At 37.4% G+C, this 15,961-nt stretch overlaps 1 protein-coding gene across 1 annotated transcript; it reads right to left on the reverse strand.

Annotated features, from left to right (window-relative positions):
- Nucleotides 1-6,369: 6,369 nt before the first annotated feature.
- Nucleotides 6,370-7,113, reverse strand: LOC113296101 (putative disease resistance protein RGA3). Its single transcript, XM_026544438.1, has one exon. The coding sequence runs from the start codon at nt 7,111-7,113 to the stop codon at nt 6,370-6,372; it is 744 nt and encodes a 247-aa protein (XP_026400223.1).
- Nucleotides 7,114-15,961: the final 8,848 nt, after the last annotated feature.

Raw genomic sequence — 15,961 nt, forward strand, 5'->3', positions numbered from 1 at the left:
AAAAAAAAAAAATTGAAAAATTGAAAAAATCATAAAAATCGAGCTCATTTACCTTGAAATTTTGACTCTTGTGCAAATATGTAATTTTTAGGATTCTTAGTCTAGATATTTAGGCACCCTGATTCTAGCACAATTCACATAGTGATAAGAAACTTGCACGCGCACGATCTACCAATACATGTATAGCCTCGATCTTCAAGGTGTTTGATAGGAAGTTAGATTGCCAATCACTTTAGAATACTGAATGAGACTTGACTAGCTTTTTCTTTGGTTGGCTGGGATAGAAGTTGGAGGATACGTTAAGAAAAGCAACCATAGAATTTGACCGGATGCATTCGATAAGGGCCACCTCTTGCTAAGAGTCATGTAATTATGTTTTTCTTTTTGTTCATGTATCAAAAGTGTCACTATGTTGTAAAGATCAAAGTTATTTCTTCAAAAAAAAAAATAAAAAAAATATCAAGTATTTATTTATTCCATGTTTTGTCATGTTAAAGACAATAGTTCTCTCTTGTTCCAAAAATAAAAGAGAGTAATCAATGTAAATAAGAGTCATGTAAAGAATCTTTTTGTTGTAAATAGTCTTGTAATAAGCAAGGAGGGTGCATCCATCGATGTATAACGCGGGTAAACTGAAATATCACCAACTCATTGGGTGAACATTCACAATTCTCGTAAAGCCGGACAGCTAGCTTGGCTTAGAATTCGGTTCTTAGCCTAAAAACTATCTCTTGGTGATTAGTAGTCATAACTTCAGGTCATTCTAGAAACATGTGTAGATACACTTTACACTCTTATCACGTGTTTTTATTTGTTATCAGTGCTAGGATTGTGCCTTTGATAGCTAGATTGACATCTCCATTTTGCTGTGAGCTAAAACTGTCTTGCACATGTCACATTTCAGGGAATCTGAGCTTATATTTTGGCCTAGAAATTTGTAGGTACGTTCTAAGCAAACCTTCACGAGACTTCACTCGTCCACTAGGGACACTTAGTGGTTTAAAAGGCTTAGTGCATACGCTAAATGCATTCGAGAGACCAGCGACAGTGGTATAGGTAGGATTTCCTTAGTTTTGTTTTACTTGAGGACAAGTAAAATTCAGGTTTGGGGGTATTTGATGAGTGCTAAAAAGTGCATATTTCTATATATTTTTCTTTGCATTTAACTCATCTTTTGTGCATTAATTCTCCATTTTAACCCATATTCTGTATTTTCATTGTTTTCAAGAATAAATATTTTTATTAATTAATTTTGCATTTTTAGGTACCAAATAAAGTTTGGATGAATTGCGGAGCGGAAAAGAGCAGAAAAGTGATGGAAGCCAAGAGGAATCACACAAGGAAGCCGCGAAGAATGTTGTGCGCAAGACCAGGAGGCTAGAACTGGGCTTGAAGAGGAAGAATTATTCTTAAAGAAGATATGGGCTTGGCATACCCAAGGCCCAAAACCCTCACCCAAGTCCATTTCCTATATCCATACCCGTTTCCCTTTCTAGCCGTCAGATTGGATCATCTCAGCATCCTACGGTCGCAGGATTTTCAGTACATCAAAGTCTGAAGCTCCTGTCTAACACTACAACACCTAACTCCATCTTGAGCCGTCAGTTTCGTTGTATCAGGCATCCAACGGTCGCTCAAGACCTGCTTCCATCTTGCCGTTAGATCCATTTCAGAAGTGACAATCCAACGCTCATCTTCGTTGTTCATCAAAATTTGCTGCACCCGCTCAACACCACAATACCTAACCCTACCCAAAACAGAACCAAACGCGCCCCAACCTAATTCCCATCGAGTTTCCTTCTTCTCCACCTTCTTCCCCTCTCCGTCTGCAGAACCCATGTCCGCCATCACCACCACCTGCTCTGCCTATACCACCACCACCTGCTCTGCCTATATCGCCACCACTACACTCCATCATTCTCCTATCCCCTAGCCACTCATTACATCAACCCCTCAACCTATTCTTCCCACTGAAACCCTAGTTTTAGGGGTTGATGAAACTAGTGAGCTAGAAACGCAATTGAAGGTGTGGGAAGCATCAGGAGACCATAAGGAAGCATGGGTCGACATACTCAAGAGTTTTCAGAGATTAGGTAAGGGCTAATTCAATTTTTTATAAAACCCTAATTTTGGATTTTTGGGGATTTTATGTTTTAATGATTGTATGTATGAATTGGAAGCATGGGTGAGAGCTACTGAGTGAATTCATAGAATTAGGTGAGGTTAATTTGTATTTTTAGCAAACCCTAATTTTACTGATTTGGGGCTTTTGGGGATATTTTGGGGGAATTGTAATTGAATATAAATTAGAGTCTTGGGGTGTTGTATAGGGCATGCCTGGACTAGCCAGTGCTTCACCCAAGAGGACTGGAATAGCCAGTGCCTCAAGGGTTAGTTTTTACTTTAAATGATGTTGTAAATTTCAATTGTTTTTATCCTATCCATGCTTTGATCTTGTTGTGCTTGAATTGTCTAGGATTGAATATCCTTTTAGGTAGTTAAAACACTAAGCAAGCTTCTCTGCGGGTAGTTGCAGTGTGAGAGCCCCAACTATCACAAGGTTTAGAATTCATCTTAGTGCCTTTAGCCTCCTTTCTAGACCAACCCTTAGATGAACAGCCGGCTTTGAACCGCAACTGTCATCTAGTTATTCAGAAAGCCTAGAAGCTGACTGATAACTAACAAGGGACAAGAACATAGCTGGAGGACCTGCCTTTGTAATCTTTGCTCATTTCCCTTGGCTCAATGCCTTGGTTTGTTTGTCATTGTTTCACTGTTTCTTTATCACTGCCTTTGTTTCTTTATCACTGCCTGTGTTATTGCCTCTTTTTGTTGTTGTTGCTCTTACTTTTACAGTCTTGCATTTTACTTCACCACTTGTTTACTGCCTTGCCTTTGGCTACTGCCTTTGTTCTCTGTTAAGCTTAAAAAACAGTTTAGGAAACTTCAACTTACACACCCTAGTCTCTGTGGATTCGACCCGTATTTGCATTGTTCTACACCGCGACACCGTGCACTTGCGGTATTAGTTTGTGACTCTTTTAGAGAGCCACCATCATCCACTATGTAATTCCCTATAAATAGCCGTTCAGTTGTAAAGGAAAAGGGAGAGATCTTTTCTGAGCGAGAAGCAAGTAAATAGGAGAGAGAAAATCTAGAGCAGTGGTTATTCTTGATTCCTTTATCTTTTCTTGTAAGATTGTTCAAAGATTCATCAATAAAATTAAGATTGTTAATCCAAAAATGAGTTGAATGCTAATTAAATCTTGTGAGGGGGTGTAGTGTAGGATTTCCTGCAACTACACATGGTATCCAAAATTCCGGAGTATGCGCTGGAGTTGATGGTGGGTGAATCGGACTCGGATTCCTCCGATGAAGATTGATGGTTTTAGTTATTTTTGTGTACGTTTTGTGGGTAGATCTCTATGTAAACCCTCACGAGACTATAACTCGTCCATTAGGGTCGCCTAGGGGTTCAAAGGCTTGATGCATGTGCTAAGTGCATCCGTTATTCCTACGACAAGGAGTTAGATTTTATGTTTCAATTAATGTAGTAACCAAAATTGCATGAATAAAGTGGATTACATCTTTCTAGATTCCGTTTTCTGTTGGGTATAACTAAAGATCGGCAAGGTTGTAAACTGCACATCGTGCTGGCTAATCCTGGGTCCTTTTGTTCCAAGATTACTTGGATGCCGACTATATACTAGCCGACAAGGTGATAAATTGATAAAATGCCCACTAAACATTAGCCGAGAAGGTGAGAAAATAATAAGATGCCAACTAGTGAAGCATTTACAACACATCTCCTGTGTGTCAAAAATAATAAAGTCGGTATCTATATTTATTACAAGTATGCCAGCTACCTATAGTCGCTATCTTCATAATTTGTCAACCCTGCCGACTTTTCATACTTTCAGAACCGAAAGTGTTGATTTCTTATTTAATTTTGAGTATGAAATCACTCGGTAGTTTTTGCAATCCCGTTTTTATAAGTGTTTGGCTAGTGTGTTTTCGTTTCCGTTGCAAAAGAAAAAATCAAAAATAAATAAATAAAGAGTTCCTCAAAAATCATAACCCATAATCCATGAATTCAATCTAAATAAAACCTAATTTCAGAATTTTTATCATCTAATTTTTATCAACTAGTTAACTAACTAAACTAATTAACCTAATCAAAATTTTCCAGTGTTAATTAAGCAAAGATAAAATAGTCATTTTGAAAATAATTGATGAAGGATATTGTGTTTTACTTCATAATGATCCGAAATTTGTCTCATTAGGTATACCACAATTAATCTGAGTATACCCCAATTTGGTAAGGCTTAAAAACTCAAAAACTTTATAATAAAAAACCATTCTGTGCTTTAACCTCTGTTGGTTCTCACATTTGAACTTTAGATAACTCTAAATTCGCCACAAAAGTATGTTTCGCTTTATGAAAGCAAAACAAACAAACACAAACAATGTTCGTCAAGAACTAAAGATAAAAAGAAAGTCAAAGTGCAATGCAGAGAAAGGACCAGGCGCGGATCAAATAAAATGTTTCCATTTCACCACCACTGTCCACTGATAAAACTTGCTTAGTAGAAGCCCAATAGAAAGACTGAATTTAATCTCAGCCATTAGCGCGGAAAGATGCTGCGATTTACCTTTGGAAGAGCGTTGATTACGTGCAATCCGAGTATTCCAAAGTATACTGGTATGCGATCTTTTCCCGGATTTCTCTTCTCATGCTAGTAAAGCCCGGAAGAATCCCAAGCAGAAATTAACCCCCACCCCACCAAAAAAAGAGGACTTCAACCTTCCTTGCGCAGCTTCAACATTTCCTACTATCTCCGTCCCTAATTAGATGACCTAGTTAAAATTTACTAGTAAATTTAGAAATGATTTATCTCTCAAATTATACAACGGATTTTTGTTAACTTTGTATCATCGGAAAGCGTTTTAAAACACCTATCTAATGAATATAAATATGGCTATCAAATTTTACATATTTCTTATAATAATAATAATCTATCACTCCACTTATTTATGGTATAGGTCCTCTAATTAGGGACGGTAGGAGTATTAAATTAGAGACAAAAAGATATTACCACCAACCTACCGTAGATCGAAGTGATGAATAGCTCTATGCACAAAAAAAAAAAAAAAAAAAAAAAAAAAAAAAACTGAAACAAATGAAATTCTTCCATATAAATAAACTTGCCTTAATTGTCTTGTTTTTATGGACACAGATATCCAACGAAATGCTGGAAGGATAAGCGAAAATGAGCTTTCAGAGTTGCCACTTGTCATTGACTATTCCTGTGGAACAATAAACATATATATCCACTTGTTGTTCTATCAAACTTTTCTTAAATGTATATGGATAGATTAAAAACAATAAGAATTCTTGAAAGAAAAATGTTCGCACTAACCTGAATGGAGATGTGAACTGAGCATATACTACTGGTTTATCGACCGGATCTTCTTGCCATTAAGGGTGACACTGGGGATGTAAGATAGAATACTCCAGTCCCCTACTTCCTGCTCTTTTCCATAAGAATATATCATTAAGTGTTGAAGTTTGGTGAGGTTCTGTACGTACTCCGGGATGAGCTTAATCGAGTCATCAAGATTAGCATATATGTTCAAATGTTGAAGTTCTCTAGATTCACCCTTTCCTTCTACTATCTCACCCAAGTCCACTACCTCCAGACTACTCATATCAGTAATTTCAAGAACAGTCAGCTTAGGAAATGGTGTGAATGTATCAACCTGGACGCCACCATAAATCTCGACCCCGATGGCCTTTAAACCCTCTATATATTTTTATCACAAGTACTTCAAGAGATGGTAATAGTCCCAAAGACGGTAATTCTGTACAGTTAGAGCAATTGTGTAATCCTAGATAGCGCAGATTTGTTAATGCTTCTGTACTGCCCATCCAACCTGGATATCTGAAACCCATATTCTGGTATATGGTCAGCTTCTTCAAGTTTGGATGTGGTTTGAGGACTTCCAACAGACTCTCCATCAACCTCTCCACCACCAACGTCTCTGGTTTTTGTTGACGTACCTGGCGTCCACTTGATAAGGAAGCCAGTGTTGCGCCACTAGGTTTAAAGCTTAACCGAAGCGCATTGAGTTGATACTTCTTGTGCAGTTCAGCTTCAGCAGCTTCCTCTTCAGAATTCAGCCTCCCTAGCCCTTTTATTGCCAAATCACCCTTTAAATGATTGTGGTATTTTAACTCTTTCATTTTGCCAAATCACCCTTTTTGAAATATTGAACAATATGCAAAACAGTTTTTCAATGGTGACGGTAAGCCATCATAACTCAACAAGAAAGCCGGATTCATAAGTTGTTGGCTATGATCAAACCTCTTCAGTTCCCAAATCCTGCTTTCGAGTATACATCGCCAATGACTTTGTTATTCAACAGACTCCCTAGAAGACTTAATGCAAGAGGCACACCATCACACTTATTTGCTATCTTGTTACATATTTCTTCAAGAATTTTGTTTTTTTCGTTGTCCTTTCCGAAAAAGGCTTTATGATGCAACAAAGAAACACTATCACTGCAGGATAAAACTTCCAGCATATGCTTGCAAGAGTTTATCCTCCAAGCAACAATGTCACTGCGGGTAGTGACCAAAATGCGGCTTCCCTCTGCTCCAAGATTGAGCAAATGCTTCAGAGGATCCCAATTATTTGGATCCTCAGTCCAAAAGTCATCTAGCACAAGTAAGAATTTCTTTCCATTGACAGACTCACAGAGTTCTGTGTGGAAAGCATTCCATGTCGAGCTAGTTGTATCCTTTTGGGTAGCCTCTCGTATAATTGCCTTAGCGATTACTCCGAGATCAAAGGGATTAGGCACACTGACCCACAAAGGTAATTGAAAATGAGTTTTTATATTGGTATCATTGAATACTAATTGTGCGAGAGTAGTCTTGCCAAGTCCCCCCATCCCGATGATAGAGATGATGCGAGGATCACCTAGTTGAGTACTGCTCTCAATACCAAACAGTTTGTTCCGAATATAAACAGATATAGGCCTAGTTTTATACCCGATAGATAACCATAGGCCCGTTTTTTTTCCACTTTGTAAATTTAGGCTTCCATCCATTTTTCCATCCAAATCCGTTACTTTTGTCAATTTCTCGGTCCATTCAGTCAATTTCTCCTCAGACTAGATGATACTAGTACTCATTTTGGTGTTTGATCTGATACTAGTGTGAATCTCGGAAATAATCAACGGGTTAGATTGGATAGCATAGAAAATCGCCACATGTCATAAACACAATTAATCAAATTATTTGTCGATGCTCATCTCGAAAATAATCAACGGGCGCCAATAAACCGATCTTCAAGTTCACTATCTTCTTTTTCACAAAGCCTTTCACCGAGTCTTGTATGCATATCTAATCAGAGGATTCCGATTTATTGAGTTTGATAGAGAAATCTAGGTTTTTTATCTTCTTCTACTTCTTATCCATGTTATCAACTTTAATAATTTCTTCAGGTACCCTCAATTTAGTCCATCAGCGAAGGTCAATTCACATAAGTTAACCTAAACTCGATTCAATCTTCATCCAAACCTAAATTTGGATACCAATTAGCACTTGCAGCAAGATTGAATATGGAAACCTAAAATCGACATCAACTACATCTGTTCTTGAAGAAGATTTAATAAGGTTCAATATAAGCAAATAAATTCATTCGAAAGATAAGTTTATTCTTCTATTGTACATTCAATCCATTCGAAAACCTTGATTAATCGAGTTTGAATTGGCTTGCAGTGGTAGTGTTTTAATAAAATATGGAGGAATTGTTACTGGTGGTGCACACAAAGTAGCTGAGAAGGGATTGCAGGTGGATATGTGTCCCAAGTGTTAGAACACGAGTTGTTCTTGCAGTACTGTGACGGGTTCTAGGGAATGCAGTGAGAGGATATGGCTGAATGAAATTCGAGCTCGCTGTTGTTGCTTGCAAGGGAAGTGGTATTGCAGGTTGAAGTGCCACGTGTCGACTGATGGTGATGTTTACATAGTCCACGTGAACAGAAATCATACATGTGAGATACCGAACCGAGTTAGCAAATAAACACGTGACTGATGTGATGACCTGTATTACACAGTCACAACCGAGTCGATATGCAGCCTCGTCGAGTGAAATGGGAACTCAGTAAGTTGGAAGGGTTTCAAGGACTGATAAGTCTTTTTATCCAATCCTAACGGCAACAAAAAGGAGGATAACTGCTGTTTAGCGTTTTCTCATTGTAACGGTCAAAACCGGTCAAGATTTGTAATTTTCAAAAAAAACGGCCTATGGTTGTAACCCTGAAAAAAAAGAGGCCTTCATCTGTTTTTAACCCATTATATTTTTGTCAATATCACGACCCCATATATCTGAATCAACCATGATAAAACTAGTCTCCTTTCGTGATTTTGAGTAGGAGACCTCCGGAAGAACCTCATTTAATGTAATATGAAACTTGAATTGATCTTTCTCATTTTTAATATAATCCAGTGACTTTCGAATTTCTGTGATCTTAATACCAATATCATGGCGTAGAGCAATTTTTCTGAAACGTGATACAGGAGAACATGAGTAGGAGGAAGAAGATGATGATACCTGATTTTTCTTTGCCAGATTCTTGCCATCATCTTCATTATCATTAGTAAGATGTTGCTGCAGCTTCTCCAATTTTGACCTTTGAATTTCTGTGCCCCACTCGTCCAGAACGTCCTACATTTCGTAAGCTGCAGTTTTTAGTTTATCTAACCACATCTTTACCAACTCATCATTCATTCGCCTTCTCTCAGCATCACTGAGCACAGCTTGGAGGGTTTTGAATGTTGATTCAAGCTTTTTGAGCTCATTTCGGACCCCCACCACCAACCTTACTTCTTGTTCAATCTCTTGTTTTACGACAGAACCTAATTCACGAACCAAGAACGAAAGCAGAACATCAGCCATTACTTCACTCTTAATCTTCTTCTCAAGAAAAAATGAAAGTGAACTGTAAAGAGAAATCCAGAAAAAGAAAGAGGAATTTATGGTAGTGCACACTGCACAGTATTTCTGGAAGTATAATTTAAATCTGATTAGCACGATGTTCTTATATTGCCGTGCAATACATTATTCAGTTGACTAACATCCAGTTGTACACTCTACAGATGGGTTATAGCAATAATAGTCAACTCTCTAGACCAATCAGGTCAAGGATAATGCAATAACGCGTAAAAAGCAGTAGGTGTAACAGTAACATTTGGCGAATATGGGTTGCAGTTCGCAACCAGGGGAAAGAATAAGCTGCATTGGCAGGCCGGATTTCATTGCAAGTCTAGAAATGCATGCTGTTTCTTACTTCAGGTTTAGATAGTTGCAAGTTTTTGGGGCTCTTGTGGCCTCTTTTCTTGTTCCTATTTTTTTTGTTTACCTTGTAACTTTGGTTTTCTTTTAGTTCATTTTTGACTTGCTGAAAAAAAAAAGAGCAAGTTGGTTCAAGGCGAGCTGAACCAATTGAAGCAAAAGTCCAACAAGCATTATTGACCAATTGAATGAGGTGCATTTAACTTGGCTCATTTAAACTATAGAAGGCCTGTTTTTACGGTAGATTCAATGGATCCCCGGGAACATCCTTACACAAGATAGTGGCGCACTGGCAACGTAATCATGGGGATAGGGAAGAACTATAATGCTTGGTTGGCCAACATTAATAAAATCCACAGACTTTAACAAATTTTGAATTCTGATCGTTTCACCTTGTACTGTCTTTATAGTCAAAGCTGGATGTGTTAGACTGAGTCAAGCATCCGTACTCTGTACGGACTACTTTATTACTGTTAATCATAGCCACATGATTTAGTTTTTGTTACAGCTGTTATCTTATTTACAGTCTGTCATTCACCGCCTGTAATATATCAGTCACCTCCTGTAATATTTGTTTTGTAGTTGAGTCTGTGCGTCTATATAAGACTCAGTCCTGTACTATTGTAGAATTAACATTCATTGAATACAAACACAATTCTTACATGGTATCAGATACCAAAAAGGGAACTTCAACTTCTCTCTGATCCTCACCTGTAACAAAACCTTCAAATCACCATTAAACTTGCAACTTAACCCTAAAAATGGTGAGAACCACTCAACGAAACACCGCATCATCTTCCGCTGTCAACAACAACACACTAAACATCAACAATTCACAGTTGTTTCTACCATTATCATCACCACAACCTCAACAACCAACCTTTTTACCTTCTTCCCACCACCACCACCACCATCTACAACTCAACAATCATCACCACGACCGCCTTTTACTACACCACAACAACAACATCTTCATCACACACCAATACAGATTCCACAACATATATTACCTTCTCAAAATCTTCATCGTTTTTACTTCGCTCAATTTCAAACACAACAACCTCAAATACAACCACAACAACCTCCATTACATTCTTCCTTCTACAATCAGTTTGTTTTTCAGCCAAGATTTACAATTCCTTTTCAAAACATAAATAATTTAGTTTCTGATAAATTAGATGGCTCAAATTATCTTGTATGGAAAGATCAGATTTCTTCCATTCTTATCTGTACAAACCTTTATGGTTTTGTTGATGGAACTGTTCCACCTGAATCTCCTATGGTGATGATCAACAACACTCAAACACCAAATCCAAACTATCTTGAGTGGTTACAAGTTGATAAATTTGTTGGATCTTGCATTAACGCTGCAGTAGCTAGATCGTTCTCTTCTGAATTGCTTGGTAAAAACACAGCCAGAGAAAAATAGATGCATTTGGAGAAACTTTTCAGTGATCAATTTCTTGCTCGTAAGTCTTTGTTGAGATCTCAACTTCACTCAATCAAGAAAGGCTCGTCAACAATTTATGATTTCCTTCATCAAATCAAGACAATTTCAGATTCTTTAGCAGAAATTGGTGAACCAGTGCAAGACTCTGATCTGGTAATGTATACTCTTAATGGTCTAGGTCGAGAGTTTATTCACTTTGTTGTTAGTGTTCAAAACAGAGAGCCTCCGTTATCTTTCTCTGAACTTTGATCTCATCTTCTTAGTCATGAGCAATTCTTGAAAGAACAAGATTCAGATTCCTTCTCTACACTAATTTCAGATCCAACAAACTCAGCTTTCTTTGTGAAGAAACAACCTTCTCCTTATACTTCTAATTTTCTAAAACCTACACCTTCATTTCCATCACATGTATCACCTTCATCATCATCGTCTCCATCTTCTACAACAACTTGTCCTCCTGGTTTTCGAAAAACTGAGTTTAATCCTGCTCAAAAGCAAGTTATCGATTATGGATCCATTCCTTGTCAGATATGTCATAAACAAGGTCATCAAGGTAATCGGTGTAGATTTCGATATGCTCCTTCAAGAAACAGTTTAGCTCCTCCTCAGAAGGCTTTTCTTGGACTTGATCTTAATGCAGGGAGTGATACTTCTTCTCCTTGGTTTTCTAATGAGTTTGATTATAATGGACAATTTCCTAATGATACTGCTTATGAGAGTGGAGGCTATTGGAGTCATACTCACTCAGGAACAGTTTGGATACCTGATTCAGGAGCTTCTAGCCACATGACAAATGATGCTTCAGTTTTACAGAATACTTCTGCTCATTCTGGCACTGAACAAGTTATGGTTGGAGATGGTAAGTTACTTCCTATATCTTTAGTAGGTTCTTCAACTTTATCTACTCCATCTAAGCAGTTTAATCTACAGAAAGTACTTTATGTTCCTCATTTGCAACACAATTTAATGTCTGTTGCTCAATTTACTAAGGAAAATAACTGTGTTTTCTTGTTCTATCCTTGGGGATATGAATAAAGTCATTGAGGAGCCACCTTATTCTTGATAGAGGGAGGATGCAGCATGGATTATATCCCATAATATCTGGAAAATCTACTTCAAATACTACTACTCAACAACCAAGTGTTTCTCCTCATAGTACTGCCTTTATTACTTTAGCAGCTTCTTCAACTTTGTGGCATTCAAGACTAGGCCATCCTGCTCAGAAGATTCTCCATAAGCTTGACACCAGTACTGCTATCAAACTATCTACAAAATGTACTTCTATTTGTGGATCTTGTCAGTTAGCTAAGAATAAATGTTTACCTTTTCATGCCACTGGTAATAATTCTAGTCTACCTTTTCTGTTGGTTCACTGTGATATCTGGGGCCCTTCTCCTGTACAATCTCATCTGGGATACAAGTATTATATTCTGTTTGTTGATGATTGTACAAAATTTTCATGGATTTATCCAATGAAGAATAAATCAGACAGTGTTCATTGCTTTAAGTTGTTCAAGTCTCTTATTGAGAATCTGTTTACTGTTAAGATAAAACACTTTCAGTGTGATGGTGCTCTTGAGCTTGTTAAAGGACCATTTAGAGACTTTCTTGATTCTAGTGGTATTGCCTTAAGAATTTCATGTCCTTATCTTCATCAACAAAATGGTTCAGCAGAGAGGAAACATAGACATGTCACAAAGATGGGGAATACTTTATATTTTCATGCTTCTCTTCCAAAGAAGTTTTGGTTTGATTCTTTTTTAACAGCTGTGTTTCTTATCAAAAAACTTCCCGGTAAGCTCCTTGACTTTAAATCTCCTTATGAAATGCTATACAAGTGTAGACCAGATTATTCTCTTCTCAGAGTGTATGGGTGTTTATGTTATCCAAACTTGGCAGCTTATAGGAAAGATAAGCTCAGCCCAAAATCAGCTACCTGTGTGTTTCTGGGATACAATATTCATCATAAGGGGTACAGATGTATGGACTTGCGCAATCATAGGATATATGTCACTACTCATGTTGTTTTTGATGAAACTAAGTTTCCATTTGCTGAGTCAACTGCTACTGTTGCTTCCATATCAGCTGAGTCAACTGGTACTGTTGATCCCACCACAGCTGAGTCAACTGCTACTGTTGATCCCACCACAGCTGAGTCAACTGCTACTGTTGCTTCCATATCAGATGAGTCAACTACCATTGTTGATCCTACCACAACTGAGTCAACTGGTACTGTTGATCCTACCACAACTGAGTCAACTGGTACGGTTGATACTGCTTCACCTGAATTATCTAACATCATTGCTCCTGTTCCAGCTCCTTCAGGAATGCATACAAGATCTAAGTCAGGTATTCATGTTCCTAAACCTCTTTCTAAGGATTTTGTAGCAAATAGTATACTGAAACATCCTGTCTCTGTTGCACTTGCTACTTTACTTCAATCACCTTCTGAACCCAAAACTTTTAAAGAAGCAAGTAAGTTACCAGTTTGGATTAATGCCATGAAGAATTAATATACTGCTCTCCATGAGAATGACACCTTTATTCATGTTCCATAGCATCCCTCTATGAATGTACTCGGATGTAAATGGGTTTATCAGACAAAATTACATGCTGATGGTACCATAGATAAACACAAAGCTAGATTAGTTGCTAAGGGCTATCATCAAGTGGATGTTATTGACTTTGATGAGACTTTTAGCCCTGTAGTTAAAACAACTACCATTAGATGTGTTTTGAGCTTAGCAATCTCAAATAAGTGGAGCATGAGACAATTGGATGTAAGCAATGCTTTTTTACATGGGCATTTAAAAGAAAAAGTTTATATGGAGCAACCTCTTGGTTTTGTTGATCCAGATCATCCTACTCATGTATGTGAACTTAAGAAATCCTTGTATGGAATTAAACAGGCTCCTAGGGCCTGGTATGACAGATTCAATGGTATCTTATTAAAAGTGGTTTCAAGAACTCTAGTTGTGATAATTACATGTTCATTTATCACAAGAATTATGAGAGGATGATTCTCCTAGTCTATGTTGATGATATTATTCTTGTTGGTACTTCAAATTCTCTACTTACTTCCTTCATTACTTCCTTGAAGTCAGAGTTTGCAATGAAAGATCTTGGTCCTCTACACTATTTTTTGGGTATTGAAGCTGTTTTTGACTCTTCAGCTAACAAAATGCTTCTTACTCAAAATAAGCATTCCTTGGATTTACTTCGAAAACATGATATGCTTGGGTGTAAACCTTGCAAAACGCCAGTTGGTTCAGGTCCAAGGGTGTCTTCTTTTGATGGAACTCTATTGTCAGATGCTGCTTCTTACAGAAGCTTAGTGGGTGGTCTTCAATATTTAACTCTCACCAGGTCTGACATTAGTTTTGCAGTTAACTATGTGAGCCAATTCATGCACAGGCCTACTGATATTCATCTACAGCTGTCCAAAAGAATTCTCCGATATATTAAAGGTTCTTTAGGTCAAGGCATTACTTTACAAGATGGTGATTGTTCCACTCTCACTTCTTATTGTGACAGTGACTGGGTTGGATGTCCTGATACACGCAAATCTACATCAGGTTATTGTGTGTTTGTGGGTGGCAACTTAGTGTCCTGGTCTTCAAAGAAACAACACACAATCTCTCGCTCTTCCACAGAAGCTGAGTACAGAGATCTTGCAAATGCAGCTGCTGAAATATTGTGGATTTCTTACTTATTTGAAGAACTATCCGTCTACTTATCTCTCCCTTGTCGTTTATACTGTGACAATCTTGGTGCAGGCAGTCTCACTGCAAACCCAATTTTCCATGCCCGCACAAAGCATATTGAAGTAGGCTACCATATGATTCGTGATCTGGTTAGTTCTGGTTTTCTGCAGGTTTCCTATATTCATACTCTCAGTCAGATCGCAAATTTATTTACCAAAGGATTGTCAAAGTCACAATTTAGCTTATTGAAGGGCAACATGATGCCTGTTGTACGTGCATCTGTTTGAGGGGGATGTTAGACTGAGTTAAGCATCCGTACTCTGTATGGACTACTTTCTTACTGTTAATCATAGCCACATGATTTAGTTTTTGTTATAGATGTCACTTTAATTACAGTCTGTCATTCACCGCCTATAATATATCAGTCATCTCCTGTAATATTTGTTTTGTAGTTGAGTCTGTGCGTCTATATAAGACTCAGTCCTGTACTATTATAAAATTAACATTCATCGAATACAAACACAGTTTTGCATTGCTACCAATTTTCTTCCAACTAACATGTAATTGCAAACAATTAATTACTCATTGTAATGTGGTGATCACCTAGTAACGTGGTGATCACCTAGTAAATGAAAAAATTTTGTATACACCGTGGATAGGGCTGAACATGATTTCGGTTTTTCGCTGGAACTGGACCGAACCAGACCAATTAGGAAGAAACCAAACCGAACCATTTACTAACGGATTGGTTATGGTGTAGAAAGTGGAAAACCGATAATGTTGGTTTTGGTTTGGTTTGACTTCTAAAACCGAACCAAAAACCATTGAAAAACCGATTAATTTTTAAACTTAGTTTCTACAGTTGATTTACAAGTATTAGATTCTACTCATTGATTTAGAGGATAAATAAAAACCCTAAATCTAATATTTCATTATGATACTCTCCATTTTTCTCTTTCTCCTTCTCTTAGTCGCCTCCCTTCTCCACCCCCAACTACAACAGTCACTGCTGCTACTCGACTTTCTTCTTCCCGTCTTCCTTCTTTTTTGTTTGTCATTAACTAAATTAAGATATATTATATATCTTCTTTTGATCTCTAGAACTAGAGTAAGCTTTAATTATTCTTGATATTTTTTTATTTTATTTTTTTTGTCTGTAAGTTTGTGTAAACCAATACTATCGGCAACTACGATTTTTTTATCTGTAAATTTGTGTTTTTTTTTTTGTTTGACATAATTATTGGTTAACCAAAAACCACTAGGAAAAACCGAAACCAACTGGAACTATTTGGAAACCGAACCAATGGTTAATGGATTGGTTTGGTTAATATTTTTAGAAACCAATAGTATTGGTTTCGGTAGAAACCGAACCAAAACCAACTATGAACAGCCCTAACCGTGGAAAATATTGTTGAAATATAGCTTTTATTAATTCCCGTAGGTGG

Source organism: Papaver somniferum, chromosome 7 (genome assembly GCF_003573695.1).
Source record: "Papaver somniferum cultivar HN1 chromosome 7, ASM357369v1, whole genome shotgun sequence".
Lineage (NCBI taxonomy): Eukaryota > Viridiplantae > Streptophyta > Magnoliopsida > Ranunculales > Papaveraceae > Papaver > Papaver somniferum.